The sequence below is a fragment of the Miniopterus natalensis genome, chromosome 1 (genome assembly GCF_054644295.1).
Source record: "Miniopterus natalensis isolate mMinNat1 chromosome 1, mMinNat1.hap1, whole genome shotgun sequence".
Lineage (NCBI taxonomy): Eukaryota > Metazoa > Chordata > Mammalia > Chiroptera > Miniopteridae > Miniopterus > Miniopterus natalensis.
This window is the reverse complement of record NC_142081.1, coordinates 66,280,569-66,301,477: the sequence shown is the minus strand read 5'-3', so window position 1 is coordinate 66,301,477 and position 20,909 is coordinate 66,280,569. Positions and strand designations below refer to the sequence as shown.

The window sequence follows — 20,909 nt, the reverse complement described above, 5'->3', positions numbered from 1 at the left end:
TACATAGTTATTATATTATTGACTATATTCCCTATGCACATTTTACATCCTCATGACTTTTATAACTGGCAATTTGTACTACTTAATCCCTTCAACTTTTTCAGCTAGCTTCCTAGACTCCTTTCAGTCTGCAAACCATCAATTTGTTCTCTGTAGCTATGTTTGTTTCTGTTTTGTTTGTTTATTTTGTTTTTTAGATTCCACTATAAGTGAAGTCATATCGTATTTGTCTTTCTCTGTCTGATATATTTCACTTAACATAATACCCTGTAGGTCCATCCATGCTGTCACAAATGGCAAGATTTCATTTATCATTATGGCAGAATAATATTTCATTGTCCATATGTACCACTTCTTTATTCATTCGTCTATCAATGGACACCTAGGTTGTTTCTAGTATCTTTGCTGTTGTAAATTATGCTGCAATAAACATACGGATGCATATATCTTTTTAATTAGTGTTTTGAATTTCTTTAGATAAATACCCAGAAATGGAATTGCTTGGTCATATGGTAGGTCTATATTTAGTTTTCTGAGAAACCCACATGCTGTTTTCCATAGTGGGCTGCACCAATTTACAATTCCACCAACAACAAAATGAGGGTTCACTTTCCTCCACATCCTCACCAGCACTTGTCTTTGTTGATTTGTTGATAGCCATTCTGACAGGCGTGAGGTGATATCTCATTGTTGTTTTAATTTGCACTTCCCTGAAGAATAGTGATGTTGAGCATCTTTTCTTATGTATATTGGCCATCTGTATGTCCTCTTTGGAGAAACGTCTATTCAGGTCTTCTGCCCTTTTCTTTTTCCTTTTAATTTTATTTTTGTTTAAAATATTACAGATGTCCCTTTTTCTCCCCAATGACCCATTCCACCCCATCCTTTCCCGCTCCCCAGTCCCTCTTCCCATCATTGTCCGTGTCCTTGGGTTGTGCATATATGCATATAAATTCTTCGGTTACTCTCTCCCCCTCCACCCAGCTGTCCTCCTCCATCTCTCTGACATTCGTCAGTCTGATCCATGCTTCCATGTCATTGAATCTATTCTGTTCATCAGTTTATTAAGTTCTTTAGATTCCACGTATAAGCGAGATCATGTGATATTTGTCTTTCTCTGCCTGGCTTATTTCACTTAGCATAATTTTCTGCAGGTCTGTCCATGCTGTCCCAAAGGGTACTAGATTCTTCTTCTTTACAGCTGCGTAGTATTCCATGGTGTGAATGTCCCACAGCTTTTTACCCACTCATCTACTGATGGGCACTTGGGCTGTATCCAGATCTTAGCTATTGTAAACTGTGCTGCTATGAACATTGGGGTACATATATTCTTTCTGATTAATGTTTCAGGATTCTTAGGATACATTCCTAGGAGTGGAATCACTGGGTCAAACGGCAGCTCCATTTCTAATTTTTTGAGGAACCTCCATACTGTTTTCCATAGTGGTTGCACCAGTCTGCATTCCCACCAGCAGTGTACTAGGGTTCCTCTTTCTCCACACCCTCGTTCTTCCCATTTTTAAATCAGATTGTGCAGGGCTTTTTGTTGTTGTTGTTTTGTTTTGTTTTTAGTGATGAAGTGTACAAGTTCCTTATGTATTTGTATATTAACCCCTTATCAGATATATCACTGGTGAATATGTTCTTACATTCAGTGGATTATCTTATTATTTTGTTGATGGTTTCCTTTGCTGTTCAAAAATGTTTTAGTTTAATGTAGTCCCATTTGTTTATTTATTTTTTGTTTCCCTCGCCCAAGAAGACATATTCAAAGAAATATTACTAAGAGTGATTTAAAGAATTTATTGCCTGTTTTCTTCTAAGAGTTTTATGGTTTTGAGTCTTACATTTAAGACTATAATTCATTGAGTTTATTCTTGTATATGGTGTAAGAAAGTGGTCTAGCTTAATTTTTTGCATGAATCTGTCCAGTTTTCCCAACACTATTAATTGAAGAGACTGTCTTTACCCCATTGTATATTATTGTCTCCTTTGTCATAGATTAATTGACTATATAGGTGTGGGTTTATTTCTGAGCATTTTTCTGTTCCATTGATCTATGTGTCTATTTTTATATCAATACCATGCTGTTTTGATTACTATAGCCTTATAGTATAGTTTGATATCAGATAGTATGATACCTTCAACATTGCTCTTCTTTCTCAAGATTTCTTTCGCTATTTGGGGTATTTTAGAGCTCCATATAAGTTTTAGGATTATTTGTTCTAGTTCTGTGAAAGATGACATTGGTATTTCAATAGGGATTGCATTGAATCTGTAGTCTGCTTAAGGTAGTAGGGACATTTTAACAATGTTAATTCTTCCTATCCATGAGCACTGTATATACTTTAATTTATTTGTATCTTCAAATTCTTTCTTCAATATCTTATAGTTTTCTAAATACATCTCTTTTACCTCCTTGGTTAAATTTATTCATAGGTACTGTATTTTTTTTTTTGATGCAATTATAAATGGGATTACTTTCTTAATCTCTCTCTCTAGCAGTCAGTTACTGATGTATAAAAATACAACCAATTTCTGAATATTAATTTTGTATCCTTCCACTTTACTGAAATCACTTATTAGTTCTAATAGTTTTTTGGTGGAACCTTTAGGGTTCTCTGTACACCGTATCATGTTATCTGCCACCCTAATTACTTTGAAGCTTTTCCAATCTGTAAGGTAAAGCTGTCTCATTACTGTTGTAGGGTTCTTATAGAATATTCCTATTCCTTTGGACTACTTGTGTGTGCCTTTGCTTATTTTTTTACTTGGTTATTAATATATCTTTATTTTCCTTTCTAACTATTTTGATTAATAAGAAATTAGCCTTTTACTGCTCATAGTTGTACATATTTTCCATTTTGGCATTTTTATTTAATGTCTAATGTGGTTTACCTTTGATATACCAAATCTAAAAAAATTTATTCAGTAAAATTTATCCATTATGGCTTCATGCTTAGGAAGAATTCTGCAACTCCAAGTCACAAAAACCTTCACCCTTTTTTTTTTAGTTCTCCTATAATTTTTTTAAATTAAATGTTTGACCCAACTGAAATTTATTATGCTGTCAGAACTGGCATACAGATAGGAATTAATCTTTTCCCACCAATTCCACAGGTTTAATAATCTGTATTTCCTTAAAATAAATAACTCTGCCACTACAAATGATATTACTTATAGGATCTATTAATACAAATATTACTACATGCTATTTTGTTTCATTTACTGTTCTCTTTATTTTTACTTTCTTAATTTTAATTGACTATATTAGGGTGACATTGGTTAACAAAATTATATAGGTTTCAAGTGTACAATTCTATAATAATCATCTGTATATTGTATTGTGTGTTCACCACCCCAAAGTCAAGTCTCCATCCCTCACCATTTATCTCCCTTTTACTCTCTTTGACCTCCTCCCACCCCACCCCCTTTTCCCTCTGATAATCACCATACCGTTGTCTGTATCTCTCTCTATATTTCTAAATATCAAGATATTTTAATTTTCAAGTGTTTGAATATATTTTGTTTGATAGAGCTACTTCCTTTTATTTTTCTCTTGCAAATATTTCCTGTGTATTCTCACACAATTCATTCTCCTACTAACCTTTATAGACTACTTTGATAATGATTCTGTTTTTTGCAAGTGAAAAAAACTAATTCTGACCAACCTAAGCCAAAAGTAACTATGAGAAGCATTTATCATTATCTGTATTTTTGATAGTAAGTTTGTGGAAGCAGCCTCAGAAATGAACAGAAACCACTAGAAGTTATGCAGCAGGAAACATAGACAAGACCATGTTTGTCTGGTAGAAACAACTGTTTACTGACACCAGGTCTTCCCTCAACCACTACTGCCGGAATCCAACATTCAAACCATAAAAATGTTTCACCTTTGGAAATATTTAATATTTTATAATAATACCATCCAAGTGTGTATATGCACACACTCTGTCTGCCAGGATTGTGGGGAGCATTTCAGGTACCTTTGTTTCAACAAAGAAGGCTTAGCACATCATACCACACAGGCTCTCACAATAGAGATGGAGATTCCTCCTAAACATAAAAAGGGTTTTGGAGTCTACAGTTGCCAAATAGCTAACCCTATAGTTACAGATGTATACCAAAGCATAATGTTGTCAACTTCTAAAAATAATTCTGCTATTTTATGAAAGAAGTGACACTATATTATATTTGGAGTTTAATTTAGAAATATTTAAATTTTTTGCAAGACTGAGTCTAATTGATAAAAAAGACATGCATCCTTATATTTTCAGTCCTTTTTAATACTTTCAGCGTTTTGAATGTTTCATTTCATAAGACCTGTATATTTATGATTAATTTTTCCCAGATACTTTATATTTTGTTTTATTTGGAATTGTAACTATTCAAGATATAAAAGCATAGGGGAACCCTAGCTGGTTTGGCTCAGTGGTTACAACATTGGCCCAAGGACTAAAGGGTCTTGGGTTTGATTCTGGCCAAGGGCATATACCTTGGTTGCAGGCTCAATCTCTAGCTCCAGTCAGGGGGCCTGAGGGAGGCAACCAATCCATGTGTCTCTCTCACATCGATGTTTTCCTCTCTCTCTCCCTTCCACTCTCTCTGAGAAGCAATGGAAAAAATATCCTCAGGTAAGGATTGGGAAAAAAAAAACCACAAACATAGTAATTTTAAAGTAATCTTTTTCAAAAGTACTATTATGTATATAGTAAATATTGGAATTTTCCTTAGGTTAACTAGACATTTAAAAATATGTGCAATATTATTAATTCAGCTTAAGTCCCTTTTATACAATTTTTGACTCTTGCCTTTGCATTCTTTCTCACACTCTTCAGAATTTGTACTACTACTCTGGATATTTTAAAACTTTTCTTTCATAAGTGTGTCCATATATTTTAGGTTTATAAAAAATGTGCACATAATAATTTTACCAACCTTCCATTTTTCCTTTGATATTATGTTTTTATTTATTTGTTTGTTTTTTAAAATATATCTTTATTGATTTCAGAGAGAGGAAAGGAGAGGGAGAGAGAGAGAGATAGAAACATCAATGATGAGAGAGTCATTGATCAGCTGCCTCCTGCACACCCCCGACGGGGGATCGAACCCGCAACCTGGGCATGTGCCCTGACTGGGAATCAAACCCCAATCTCCTGGATCCTAGGGCGACGCTCAACCACTGAACCACGCCTGGCCGGGCTGATATTATGTTTTTAATCTTACACACACATTCATATATAAAATATAACTTAATAATTTAAATTATGAAATGTATGCTATCACACTAAAACACTATAACTTTTATTCTCAAATTTATAGATATTTAGAGGTTTTTTTTTCAGTATCTATCTCTTTCAATCATATGCCATTGGTATATGAATATTTTACTAGGAGATATATATATACACACACATAAGTGGTAGAGAATCTTATTTTCAATTTCCTTCTTTAAAGGTGACCATTTGAAAATTTCATCTACATTACAACTTTTGGAAATCTAGAAAATTTCTTATATAAAATACAGTTGAAAAGATTGTTGACATATTTGGGGGGAGAAATAGAAGATTTGTCATCGAGAAATGAGAGCGCCTTTAAATATTTGAGAAATCATTATGTTAAAGTGGGAATAAATTTATTCTATTAAAATAAAAAATTTTTAAAAATTTATTCCATTAAACCACAGATGGTAGAACCTGTTGAGCACTCTAACTAGATTCATCTGTTTCGAGAAGTAGTGGAGGTAAGCACCCTGAGGATTTGATCATTTTGTAAGACTGTTTAATTGTTTTATTAACAGGAATTTAGGGTCCAAATAATTACTTTACTGACTGGGAATCAATGAAAATCAAACAATCTGTTGCTCTCATATGTACCAACAAACTGGAAAACAAACAAAACTTTTTCTTATCTCTTTCTGGAAAAACTATTTTTTTAACATAATTACTCTTACTGCAGGGTGACCTCAGATCTCTAAAGGGTGATTTCTCACTTCCCCAATGAAATCATTTGCCTGGAATGACGATGGAAGGCTTTATATTGCTTTACCTTAGGACACTGTAATTGCCATGGGCAACCGGATCAGAGCCCTCGCTACCTCAGGGCAGAGCTGCAGGACTTGCTTCTGCACAGCTTAGTGCAGGGACCAAGTTAACATGCATCAAGTCAAGAGTATATGGTAAATATTTTTGGTATGAAAACTCATAGCAGAAAGTAAGAAGCTTAGAAACAAACTGAAGGACATCCAATTTGGAGAAAATAAGGAAGAGCTGAAAGACTGGGAGAAATTACTAAAAGTGTAAGTATTATATACGCATTTGAAGATATTGTTTGGACGAGACAAATAATTGGTAAATTGCCTTCTAGATGCAAAATCAGAAACTAGAAGATAGCAAAGGAAAAATTATTCTTGTCTCAGTCAAATTGGAAACTCCATCTGGAAGAAGTGAATCCCTGCTCTCCACTTGTCTGTCTATCTGGCCCTCCCACTGCACTGGCTTAGGGTAGCCCTGATAATAATAGGATCAGTATCTGATGAAAAAGGGAAGTATGCTATAGCCATTACCTGTTCCTTCCCTGCCCCTTTAATGCTTTCTAGTCAGAGAATACTTAGCCATCTGTTAAGCAAATTTTTTTAAATTCTCACCTGAGGATATAGTTAGAGAGAGGAAGGGAGAGCGGGAGAGAGAGAGAGAGAGAATCGAACCCACAACCCAGGTATGTTCCCTGACTGGGAATCGAACTGGCAACCTTTCTGTGCACAAGATGACGCTCAACCTACTGAGCCACTCCAACCAGGCACTGCCTCTGTACTTAGAAGTTTAGAGGTAAAAATAGCTTTGGAGAGAATCTAGTTCTATCTTTAAGGTCAGTCATACTGCTAGTAAGTGGAAAATGCTATTTATCTTTACTACCTTAATTGTGAAGGAGAAAATGAGATGTAACATTGGAACCTAGTCTGTTCTACTTGGATTAAGAAATCCTAGGGAATTAGTGTGGAGAGGATTTTCTAGTTTTTTCCTATATTTTGAAAAATGAAGACCGACAAACCTTACCGTTTATTAGATATTGGAAAGACAGTATTGGCAGGAAATTTGGATATTTTCAGAAAATCATTTTTCAAAGTTAAGATGATCTTTCAAAAATGTATAATGCCGCTAACTTTATCTAACATGCTGTTAACCATTAGCTTTCTCCGCCTCTCTCTTCCTCCCTGCTCCCCCCCCTCTTTTTAATGTCATCCTAAAATAAATTAGTATTGGTAGGCTTTACACAGTGGATTAAATGCTATTAAAAGGCTCTCATAGAGTCAACTTTTATCTTTTTTAAATTAATAAATGGAGCTCTTTAGAGTCTTTTGCAGTCTTAGAAATGGGAATCTCTTTCCTTTCCAGTGTTTATTTGCCTTCTTCTCTCCCCTGCCCATGAAAATACACCATCAGACACAGCAGCATTGGCCCAAATCTTCCACATGGAAGTGAGAATCCCATGATGGATGACAGTGCTGAGGTCGTTTAAGACCTCATTGATATATTTCTATTCTTGAGTGACAAAAGCTTCTGCATTCTTCTTAAAACTAATAGCATAATTTAAATGCAAAGAGGGAAGCCCTTAAAAGGGTAGGACTTAGTGCTTCAACAACCAGGTTAAAATAACGTAATAAAAGCTTGTAAACAGTTTAAACATTTTTAAAAGATGGAAAAGTCTCACCTTTTTTAAAATATATGTTTTTTGTTGTTGTTTTTATTGGTTTTAGAGAGAGTAAGAGAGAGGGAGAGAGAGAGAGAAACGTCAATGATGAGAGAGAGTCATTGATCTGCTGCCTCCTGCATGTCCCCTACTGGGCATCAAGCCCGAAACCTGGGCATGTGCCCTGACCAGGAATCGAACCATCACCTTCTGGTTCACGAGTCGATGCTCAACTACTGAGCGTGCCAGCTGGGCTAAACATTTATAATTGGTTAAATTATGATTACCTATACACTTTTTGCTTTTAAACTTTAAATATGTATTATGTTAGTTATATCTAAATAACCTGGTTTAACAAACTATTGAAGAATATAGGTGCATCATTTTAATTAGTATAAGGACAAATAAATAATTATTGTGCACTGTTGGTTACACAGGGCTAAAGCCAAAAATGTTTTCTGAACCACTGGAGGTTGTATACGGGGGTCAAGTGGCCACATGGTGTCCAATGTGTTATGCAAAATGTCAAAAAACATTCAAGAGGCAATTTACACACTACTTAATTTTTCTCTTTTGAAAAGCAATTATATGTTTATTTTTTATTATTTTTATCCTCACTCAAGGATATTTTTTCCATTGCTTTTTAGAGAGAGTGGAAGGGAGAGAGAGAGGAAGATGTGAGAGAGACACATCAATTGGTTGCCTCCCGCACTCACCCTGACCCTGGCTGGGGATGGAGCCGAGGCACGTGCCCTTCACTGAGATCAAACCCGAGACCCTTCAGTTCGCATACAGGCCAGCGCTTTAACCACTGAGCGAAACCGGCTGGGCAAAAGCTATTGTTATGTTTGCAGCGCACCATCTAAGGCCTGTTTCTGAAAGGTGTTGCGGATTTTGATAAATCCAGGTATGTCAGGCATGTTTAGAAAGAGACAAAAGACAGAGTCAGAAGAGACTGAAAACACAATGGTGGTTCATTCATAATTGGTCTTTAGTGATGGAAAGAAAATTCTGATTAACCAATTGATTATTAAAGGGATGAAACAAATGTTCTTCATCTTCACAGAAATTTTCAGAGTCTCACCACTGCTGCTTCTTTCCAAGCAAACTGCTTCTATTAAGCTTGTTAACACACTGTCAACCACTTTATGATTCTTAATTTCAAGAACATTAGTCTAGTCCCCTTAGCCTTGCATTCGGAGCTAATTGCACCCGGTTTGCTCCTGACTGACCACTCCAAGCTTCATTTTTATTGCCGCTCAGCATGCCCTCTTCTCCAGACAGGTCACTCAACTCACAGCTCCCTGAGTATGCCTTTCATTTTTTTACCTTTGTATCTTTATTCTTATTACTCCCCAACCTGAAATGAAATTTTCCTTCACTTTTGTCCAGCAAATTCCATACTTTTAAAAAGTTTTGGCTTAAAATAGTGCCTACCCTGTGACACCTTACTTTACCACTTTGACATAATTTCTTTCATCTTGATAATATTTAGGGTATTAATGCACCACTCACTTATATTTGCTCATTTCTGATTTTATACTTTTAATATGTGTATCTTATGTTCCTAGTTATGATAGGATCCATATCTAATCCTCGTTTTTCACACTTCTCCCTCTTTTCACAGCAGTTACAGATGTTAGATATTAGCCAATTTTTTATAATACTTCATTATATTAAATTGACTTTTAATTGAAAGCTGGTTATATTTCTTTTGTATGTATACACCAGATATAGTCCTAATCATTGTGTGATATTTTCCTGATTCTTTTAAATTTAGGTACCTGTAGACTGGATCCATGGCTCACACAAATGAATCAGTGGTGTCTGAGTTTGTGCTTCTGGGACTCTCTAACTCGTGGGATCTTCAGCTTTTCTTTTTTGCCATCTTCTCTATGGTGTATGCGACGTCCGTGCTGGGCAACATCATGATTATTGTTATCATTTCCTCTGACTCCCACTTGAATTCCCCGATGTACTTCCTGCTCAGTAACCTTTCTTTCATTGATATCTGCCAGTCTAACTTTGCAACCCCCAAGATGCTTGTGGACTTTTTCGTTGAGCACAAGACTATCTCCTTTGAGGGTTGCATGGCCCAGATATTCCTTCTGCATAGTTTTGTTGGGAGTGAGATGATGTTGCTTGTAGCTATGGCATATGACAGATTTATAGCCATCTGTAAGCCCCTACGCTATAGCACAATTATGAATCGGAAACTATGTACAATCTTTGTGTTTATTTCCTGGGCTGTGGGTATTCTTCATTCTGTGAGCCATGTGGCTTTCACAGTGGATCTGCCATTCTGTGGCCCCAATGAGGTAGACAGCTTCTTCTGTGACCTTCCCCTAGTGATACAGCTGGCCTGCATGGATACCTATGGGATGGAAATCATGACACTAACTAACAGTGGTCTGATATCACTGAGCTGCTTTCTGGCCTTGATGATTTCCTACGCCATCATTCTGATCACTGTCTGGCGCCGGTCCTCCAGTGCGTCATCCAAGGCGCTTTCTACATTAACCGCTCACATCACAGTGGTGATTCTGTTCTTCGGGCCTTGCATTTATTTCTACATATGGCCTTTTAGCAGACTTTCTGTGGATAAGTTCCTTTCTGTGTTCTACACTGTTTGTACCCCCATGTTGAACCCCATCATCTACTCTCTGAGGAACGAAGATGTTAAATCAGCCTTGCGAAGGTTGAGAAATCATCACGTGAACTGGAAAAACTAGGCACCACCATGAAGGTGTAACCCTGAATGCGAGTGAAGAGCCTCCGCTGGATCACAGCACCATGCCAATTACTTCTGCTAATGACACGGGGTATTGAGTTATAGAATTGGATTTTTATCCTAAGTGCAAGGAAATTGCATAAAGTCGGCTCCTGGTTTAATATTTAAAGATAATTGAAACAAATTGTTTATTACTTATAATTCTAAAGTACAAATTCTCTTAAAGTATTTAATAATTCTTTTAAATATTTTATAAAAAATTTAGAGTCTAATCTACGTAAAACTCTACTTTTGTTACTAAACTTCTGATTCTCTTCAACTGAAGTGATATTTTATACTTTGTAATCACAAAGCATACACAAATTGAGTTCCTGATCTCTTCATTCAACTTATTCATAACATTTTTAAAATATATTGACATAGTAGAAAAAATATTGTGTTTTACAACATGGGTTTTATCTCATTAATGTACATTTACTAGCTTATCTTTTCCTGTGTTTTGAATATTTGATTATTTCTAATTTGGTTGTTATACATTTGGTTATATATAATTTTCCATACTACTACTATGTTCCAATAAAATTTTTCTATTTTCTTTTAGATTGATATTCATTTGTATTCATTATAAAACTTTTTATAGTTATTTGGTGCTATCAGCAACATGTATATTTTCAAAGCCTACTTATTTTAAAATAGGATAAATCGGTATAATATATAGAAAACTGCAGATATCTTTCAAGTTCATTTCAAATATGGCAAGTGTTGAATATTTAAATTCAGAGAAAACATTAATTTTATATGGACCTAAAACATACAAATGCACAAAGAAGCAACCAAAAACTATTTGCAATTGAAGACCAAATCTATTTGGTCATATGAAATCTATTTTTTCATATTTCTTGGAAAACAGAAAGGGAAAGTAAAATTCATGTAACTCTAAAAATAAAGATTTTAAAATCTATTAATTATTGTTTCATTTGCTAAAAGTTTTATTATGTACTTCTCCCTGGATTAACATTATGAAAAAGGCCTTGTAACAGAGAGACTAAAGGTTTTCTAACAATGAAAAAGAGAATTGCCTAACAGAAAATAGAAAGCCTGCATTCAGTGCACTGGATTCAGTATTCTAAGTATACTATAAGACATATGTTAGTGGTCATGTGCACAGATATTAACACTGCATGCTAAGTCTTAGTGCAAGCTGAGTTTTAGATATAGACATACAGTCTTTTTGAATCATGATACTACTTAGTTAAGTTTTCTTGGAATTTAGTCTTTTCATCAACTTTATTTATACAATGTCAAACATGATAATGATCTTTTAAATTTGACTACCTTTTATATATTTTTATACAATGCCCAAAACATTTTAAATATACAATAAAATTAAAGCGGTCATAATATTATTGGTAGTGGTTTTTTTTTTCCTTTTAACTCTGCCCTGCCAGTGAAAATGGAGAGGTGTTGCTAGTACCCTTGAAAAATCAAGTCATTTCACTGCTCCGATTCTAAGAATTATCATAATGAAGGAGAGGAGGGGAAAGTAAAGGGGAAGAAGAGGAAAGCAGCAGAAGAAAGAGCAAGAAAATGACAATTTATTAGTGGCTGTTAAATTTGGTCAATTTTTTGTAGTGCCAGAGATACCTTCTTCAGTTTTCTAATTCATACTTTACCATTGATTTATTTGGGTTTTTACTGATCAGACACGGCGATGACCTATCACATTAAGTTTGACAAAAATCCAAAAGTTATAAAGTAAAAAAAAAGTTGATAAATCTGACTACATAATTTTATTTTCTTTTTTGTTATGCATTTTTATTTTTTAAATTTAATTTATTGGGGTGACAGTGGTTAATAAAATATATAGGTATAAAGTGTCCAATTCTGTAATGCATCATCTCTATATTGCATTGGATGTTTACCACCCAAATAAAATCTCCTTCTGTCACCTTATAATTTTTCAGAGATTTCTGTTTTGTTTTGGTTTAAAGCCTATCACAAATAAACTCAAAAGGAAAACTAAGTGAAAAGCAGTATTGTTCTTAGAGGTAATACCTTTAATTTGTAAAGAGCTCTTACAAATCAATAAATACATGACCAAAAAGTGAATAGAAAAATTATCAAAGTATATGAATAGGCAATGTAATTAATTATTATTAATGAAATGTGAGTTACTCTTCAATATAAAAGTAAATGCTAAAACTAACATATAAAAAATGCAAGTATAAGTACGTGAGATTCCCTTTTTCACTTATATGATTGAAAAAGATTCAAAAGTCTATTAAATCTCTAAACTGGTACAATATATGAAGAAAATTTTTCAGTATTATTACATTTTAAAACTTTGAATTTGTAATTATACTTCTAGTATTTTATCTTACAGATGTACCCACGCATATGTAAAAAAAATATGTGCTTAGTACTTATTGCAAGCATTGCTTTTAAGAACAAACTATGGGAAAATATAAATATAAATAACCTAAATATTTATCAATGTAGACACCTGAACTATATTATTGGTACATCCATTAACAGAATGCCGTGCAGCTATTAAAAAAGAATTAGGGATCATCTAATGCTATGATCAACTTACAAAGCACAGAAGTGCTTTAGGTTATGGGAGGGCTAGAGAACACTTTATCATGGACTTCTGGGGTAGGAAGGGTTGTTAGAGATCATTTAAGACAGACTCCTTGCTTTTCACTGAGGAACTTCAAGACTAGAAAATAGACATGATCTGTCCAAACATTTCAGTGAACTAGTGACACAGGCAAGATTCATTTCTATATCTCAGTCTTCCCTTCTACCAAGTTGGAAGGTTATGGACTTATAGGCTTGTGGGAGGGCTGCAGTTTTAGTAGGTGTTTCATTAATATGGAGACTTCAACAGGATTATTCAAGCTGAGGAGGTATTACAATTATTAGAACAAATGATTTTTCTAACTATATTTAAACATTTCTGGAGAACAAATTTATTGTAATTTGATGATAGGTTAGTCTAGATATGCATGCTTTGGTATTTGTGTAACAAATATTTTAAAGATTTTTTTCCTCTTTATAACACAATAAGTTGTGTTTTGATTTTATAGTCCAAGCAAATGCACTCTCATAAGCTAATAGCTCTGATCCAGGTGGTACATTTTCCTTAAATAGTCTTGGGCAAAGAGTAAGAGTAAATCAACATGTCATGATTGATTTTATTCCCCTTAGCATGTATTCAATCACATCCTCTATATTGACCAAAGCAATGCTTGTTTTTTGATAAGAGATTTAGAATGAACCTAAACTAATAAAGGTCACTTTTTAAGTATCTAATAAGTGCCAATGACTTTCAGTGTTACATTTGACATCTATCATCATGGCATTGTATGGTGAGTAACATAGCTTGTCCCCATTTTATAGATGATGAAACTGAGAGGCTAAGTGAAAGCCAAGATTTTAATGCCTATATGTCTACAGCCGTTTCCTATTCATTGCAGCACCACAAGTAAAAACAGACTCAGCAGCTGAGAATTTACTCTCTTCTGTTAATTTTCTAAAGACTTGTTCTGAGATCAACAAAATTATAGCAGCAACTAGAAATTCATAAGCTAGAAAGAGCCTGTGAAAGCTAAAATAAATATCATAAAGTTTAACTACTAAATCCCATATCTTTAGCCCAGAGTGTTAGGGATGGATAGAGTTTTCAGGTCAAAATACTGGAAAAGAAAGAACTACAAAGATATATAGCTGCAGAAAGTCACAGAGGGCTCTCCTCAAGTACTTGACTACATATCCATCAGTGCATATGTGTGAGGAAGTTATCTGGAACCTGGGAAAGAACCAGCAGAAAAGAGATGGGCTAAACAATCCTCTCTTGGGCCAAGGGGGAGTTTAGGTTTCCTCTATCCAGAGTAGAGTTTTAGAGATGTTTTGCTTTGGTAGGACTAAAAGAATTGCGATAGACTAAAAGCTAATCTGAATCTTCACTAACAAAGCTTAGAAAAAAAGCCCTGAACCCATCAAACTGATTCCAAGTAACTTCACTGTTTCACAAAACTAAATCCAGTAACTTTTACAGGAATGGGTAGAGAAGGGGGAAAGGAACTAACATTGCAAAATGCACAATGTATTCACAATGAAAAATGACAAGACATGCAAAATAGCAAAAAGGTACGGCCTATAAGCAGAAGATAAAACAACCAATAAAATGAAAGTGAGAAATGACATATGTAATAAAATTATCAAGCAAGACTCTGGAAGTACCTAATACACATACTTCTTATGCTCAAGAAGGTAGCAGAAAAGATGAATATGTTATGGAAAAAATGAAAAAGATTAAAAAGCTCAAAGTCAGATTTCTAGAGATGAAAATGGGAATGCCTGAATGCAAAGTACACAGAAGAGATTAGGTTAAATTGGATCCTGTACGTAACTTGTGTTTCCTTCTTTCTCAATGCTTTTAACATGTTTTTCTTCTGCTGATATTCAGCAATTAGATTATGATGGGCTTTGGTGTGATTCTCTTTAAGTTCCTTTTGACTAGGTTAGCTGCCCTTCTGAGATTTCTGGATTTATAATTTTTATAATATATGGAAAATTATTGTTTATTTAGCAGTGTTGCTTAATAAAGTTTAATTTTCCCCAAATTGATTTATGATTCAATGCAATCCAGCTAACATACTTGAGGAAATTGGGATGCTAATTATCTAACTTACATAGACATGCGAAAAGACAAGAATAACCAACGGACTCTTGAAGGAAGACATACTACCATATGTCAAGAATTCTAATGTTAATGTTGTATTAAAACTAATATTAAGACTGTATATTAAGATTTAGTGGTATTGGTAAAAGAACAGGGAAACATGCTAATGGAACACGCCTGAGAGTTCAGGAACAAAAAAGCATGTATACAGTCACCTAACTTATAAAAAGAGATGATACTCAGAGCAGAAACAAAATGATGGTGCGTGGTCAGTTCTTTATCTACATTTAAAAAAACTTGGTTCTAATCTCACAGTTAACAAATATTAATTCCAGGTTTTTATGTATGTATTTTGTATAAATTGGAAAAAATACATATTTTAGACCATGATATTAGAGGATGTTTTTATGTTGTATAGAATACAGGAAATCCTAGGCAAGGATTTTTTAAATCGGAAGCAAATTACTTTAAACTTAAAAGAAACATGACAAACTAGACTTTATTAAATTACATCATCAATGGTCATTGAAAGACATTAAGCAAGTGAAAGACAAATCATAATTTGGAAAAAGACATTTACTGTGCATATATGCAACTTATATCTAGAATATTTTTATAAAATGCCTATATGTTAATTTTTAAAAAGCAGACTAATAAGAAAAATGGGCAAAAACTTAACCAGGTGCTTTAACAAAGAAAATATTTAAGTGCTAAATAGCTTATAAAAATTTGCTTAAATTTCATTAATAATTTGGGATATGATCACTGAAACTACAATGTAATACAAAGCATTACTGTCCTGGGTATTAGTAAGAAGGTGAAGCAACAAGAACTCTCAGACACCACTGCTGAGGTCATACATTTGTACAACCATTTTTGAAAAACTGTTGGCAGTATCTACTGAAGTTGAACATACACATACTCTATCACTCACTAATTCTATTAATTCTTTCCTAGTTGTTTATCCATCATATATAACACAGATCCTCACTAAAGGCATGTACAATAAATGTTTCTAGCAGTCCCACTTTAGTAGTACCATACTGCAAACAAGCCATAAACCCACTAACAATAGAATGAAGAAATAGTATTCCATGGTGTAAATGTCCCACAGCTTTTTTATCCACTCATCTACTGATGGGCACTTGGGCTGTTTCCAGATCTTAGCTGTTGTAAATTGTGCTGCTATGAACATAGGGGTGCATAAGTTCTTTCTGATTAGTATTTCAGGATTCTTAGGATATATTCCCAGAAGTGAGATCACTGGGTCAAAGGGCAGCTCCATTTTTAATTTTTTGAGGAACCTCCATACTGTTTTCCATCGTGGCTGCAGCAGTCTGCACGCCCACCAGCATGTGCTAGGGTTTCCTTTTCTCTGCACCCTCGCCAGCACTTGTTGTTTTTGATTTATTGATGGAGCCATTCTGGCAGGTGTGGAGTGATACATAATTGTAGTTTTAATCTAAGCGAAATAAGCCAGTCAAAGAAAGACAAATATCACATGATCTCACTTATATGTGGAACCTAATAAACAAACTGATGAACAAAATAGATGCAGAGACATGGATTCATGGAACAGACTGACAGCTCTTAGAGGGAAGGGAGGAGGGGAGGAGGTCATGGGAAGAGATTAACCAAAGAATTTATATACATATAGGCACAGCTCATGGACACAGCCAATAGAGGGGTGAAGCCCTGGGGTAGGGCAGGGGCTGTGTGGAGGGGAGCCGAGGTGGGGGTGGAAATGGGGCACATTTGTAATACTGTCAACAATTAAAAAAATGTTTTTAAGTCTTGGCAGAATTAAATGAGACACCCAGGAACCAACAGCAGCAGCAGGAACCTTATCGTCCTTAGCCAGGAAGGGCAAGAGAGGGAATAAAAACAGGTCAGAGCAAGAGCCACGAAGGGGCCGCAAGATGCTGAGTGGCCAAGTCAGTAAATACTGCCTGAGGTTAGGGATGTGGCAGGCATGAGAAGTAAAGAATTATGCAGACCTCTCTCTTTTTCTTCTCTCTAATCTCCTGCTAGCTTCTTTCACTCTCCAACCTCAATAAACGTTAGCGGAAAAAAAACCTGGATAATGTAGTCCATGGGGGTCAGCCCATAGGGTCAGAGAACACAAGGGGTATAAAATGGAGCAAATGGAGAAAAACAAAACAGCAAGAGAAGTGGGCAGGGATACTGAAGCAGGGACCGTGAGGCAAGTATCTCTGTCAAGAATTTTGAGTATAAATGGGAAGGGACAAGTTTATGGTTGGAAGACGACACCTTAAGAAAGCTGGGTATTTAACAGAATGAATGGAAGGAATCTAGACTTAGGGTAATAGGATTGGTTTTAGACAGGAGAGAATGAGTTTACTCAGTACATACTGTATCCTAAAAGCCCATATAAAGAAGCAAATTCACCCGGCAGGGCATGGCTCAGTGGGTGAGCATCGACCTAGGATCCAGGCGATCGGGGTTCGATTCCCGGTCAGGGCACATGCCCAGGTTGTGGCCTGCAGCCGATCAATGACTCTCTCATCATTGAAGTTTCTCTCTCTCTCTCCCTCTCCTTTCCTCACTCGGAAATCAATAAAGATATATATATATATATGGAGAAGCAAATTCAAATGCCCTGTTTCAGAAGGCGAAGATGATGGTCAGGCCATTTTCTGCACTCTCCGCTCACCATTACATAGGCCCTCAATGGTTAAATATCTTCATTAACCAACTGTGTAAGAAGGAATCTATTTTTGGGGGGGGAGTCTATTTTTGGTTCACTTTTATGCAAACTATCTGGCATAAAAATTAGTTAAAGAAAGTCCTATTTTGCCACCTGGTTCTGGGTATATGGACTGATTTAAATTGTTTTGCCTTAAAAGAAGGCATGAGGAGTAGGACATCTCTAAATCTTCATATTTCAAATATTCGGTTTTAATTTAGGAATTTTGGCTAAACTCTGACCATTAAAGTTAACATATTTTATTACAGGAAACTTGTGTGAGACTTTTTGTACCTATGTGCTTCAAAAAAGCCACAATAAAATATGATGGAGAAATAAAACAAAGAAATGTCAACTGAAATGGGAAGCTAATATTAACAGGTAGTTTATATTTCTGCTATGACAACCTATATTTTCCAGTTTTAAATAACTAATTCAACTTTCACATGAACCTAGCAGTGCACTAGAAATATGACAACATAGCCACTCAGTGAAAAGAAAATTTCACTAATTTTCATGGTGTCTTGTAAACTCAATTTGTCAGAAACTGCTTATTTGTTTATATTATTTAAGAAACAATTATGATAATCTGCAATGGAATAATAGATAATTGTATCCAATAGATTTTGCTACATGTCATGCCACCTTAAAATTTATTGTTTTGAAACAACACTGATTTGCCTGACCGGGCATGGCTCAGCAGTTGAACATCCACCTAGGATCCAGGAGATCAAGGTTCGATTCCCAGTCAGGGCACATGCCCAGGTTGCGGGCTTGATCACCAGTCGGGGGCTTGCAGGAGGCAGCCGATCAATGACTCTCTCATCATTGATGTTTCTATCTCTCTTCCCCCCTCCCTTCCTCTGTCCAAAATCAATAAAGATAAATTTTAAAAAATCAATAAAGATATATTTTTTTAAAAAACACAAAAAAAGACTGATTTTATATTTACTAAAAAAACAGGTAGATTCCTTCTCTGGTCTGGACTGGCATGTCTGCTCTCTGCTGAACTGCTGATAAGTCTGGAAATTGGAAGATCAGCAATGATTTCACCCACATACCGGGTGGTTGGCAGATTAGCAACAGGAATTAGCTATCGGCCAAGGCATCTCAGTTCTTTCCACATGGCCTCTCATCTGTGGTCAGCTGTAGCAGGTTTATACCAGCCCTTGAGTGCCAATTATTAAATTATTCCTGTATCTAGAAATTCAATGCAGTATTATGTCAAGGATTTTAAGAGTGAGGGAGGACAAGCCACCGTGGGTGCCTTAAGTTAACTTGATAACCAGAGGCGCCTAAGAAATAACAAGGAGGGGAAATACTCAAGTTTGTGGTGGCTCCTCAAAACAAACTCATTTCACTGTATAATTTTATTTGCAGCCTTTTCTGACTTCGGATTCCATCGGTAAACAGCCTTTTCTGAAAATTCTGGAGTCATAGATTTGATACAATCTGTGATGATACGTGAATTAATTCTTTGGCCAGTTTTCTGGAGAATTGGAGATTTGAAATATAGGGTGAGTCACCAAATTTGGTTCCTGAAAGTTAAAATTATAAGTGGAACTCAAGGAGACACTAGGCAATTTTCAAGTTATGATTTAAAACATTAATATAAAAAATTTCAGATGATTAGAAATAGGTAAAAACAAAAGACACTCTCTCCCAAGACCTGATTTAGATGTAGAGTCTTAAAAAGCTAATGCTTCTTTGCATTTCACTTTTGAGTTTTCTTAGTCACCACATACTTTTAAATCCTATAAAAGTAAAAATAACAAAAGGGAGAAGGTTCTGATAGAATTGAATGTAGATAACTGAGTTGAAAGGAAGAAAGTATTTTGCTTGTGGTCTAAATTCCTTATTATGAACACTCTTGCACAGTATAACTATAGTGTTTAAAAGCTCCCCCCAATCAAATGCCAATCATAATTCAATAAAATGCCTATGGTGGTTAACACCAATGGTCAGGTTTAAAGAAGCTTAATATCTTCAAGAAATAATTAAGAGGAATGAATGCACCAGATTCCTTGAAAAGCCGTATCACAGCTCTAGGAAGAGTTCCAGTAAGCTCAAAACCATTCAGTTTTGCTCTGGTTTTGTATTTTCGATTATATAACTTGTGAGTGGATAAAAGAAAGAGATCTAATCACTCAAGACAGTGATTCCTCCTATTCACATAATGCAATACTGTCTTTTTATCTCCTGTTTTAATTTGTTTAAATACATGACATACATGCAAAAGTGCACAAAGCAGAAATATACATCTTGATCAGTTTTCACAAAGTGAACACACCCATGTAAGTATCAATCACATCAAGAAGCAGAGCATTACCAACAATCCTTAAGCCCCTTTCTGCTCCTATTCCCTTTCAAGGAAACTGCTGTTGGACCTTTTTAACACCATAGATAAATTTAGCCTATTTTTGAATTTTATTTAAATAGGTTCATATAGTATAAGCTCTTTTGTGTCTAACTTTTTTGGTCAACATTAAGTTTGTGAAATTATCTTCCTCTGTGTTAGCTGCTCAAAAATTTTTTTGATATAATTTACTGTAGAAAAAAATGATTTAGATTTTGTCCTCATAGATCATTAAACTGGGTCTCTGTAATGTCAAAGAAAACATTTCAAATATTCAATTTTATTTGTAACCTAGTTGATTGCGTTCTTTAAATTCATGTACTTGGATATACCAATTGGTTGAACATCGTCTTGACCATCCCCCCTCCATCCTTTAGTAGTGTTGTCAAGCTGTTTATGTAATTTTTAATGATGCATGAAAACTCACATTCATAAATATAAGTAGAAATTTGAACCCTTATGGACTGAAGTGAAATTGAGAAATAAAACCCATGCTCGGTTCATTAATTTCTGTTTCTCTCCTATTCAGGTAATTGAAGATAAGTTCCTACTCAAGTCAATGAATGAGACAAATCTTTCCCAGGTGACCAGATTTGTATTGCTGCAACTTTCCAATTTCCAGGAACTCCAACCTTTCTTATTTTTCATATTTTCTCTACTGTACCTAACAATACTGCTGAGCAACATTCTCATCATTCTCACTGTGATCTCAGATTCCCACCTTTGATATTCCCAAAAT

General features: G+C 35.1%; 1 protein-coding gene across 1 annotated transcript; it reads left to right on the top strand.

Moving 5' to 3' along the window:
- The first annotated feature begins 9,488 nt into the window (after positions 1–9,488).
- On the top strand, positions 9,489–10,421 carry LOC107527031 (olfactory receptor 4K1). Its single transcript, XM_016199647.2, has one exon. It carries the CDS (start codon positions 9,489–9,491, stop codon positions 10,419–10,421), a length of 933 nt encoding a protein of 310 aa, XP_016055133.2.
- The last annotated feature ends 10,488 nt before the right edge of the window (positions 10,422–20,909 follow it).

Coding starts and splice junctions, on each gene's coding strand:
- LOC107527031 (XM_016199647.2), top strand. CDS start 9,489: ATGGCTCACACAAATGAATCAGTGGTGTCTGAGTTTGTGCTTCTGGGA.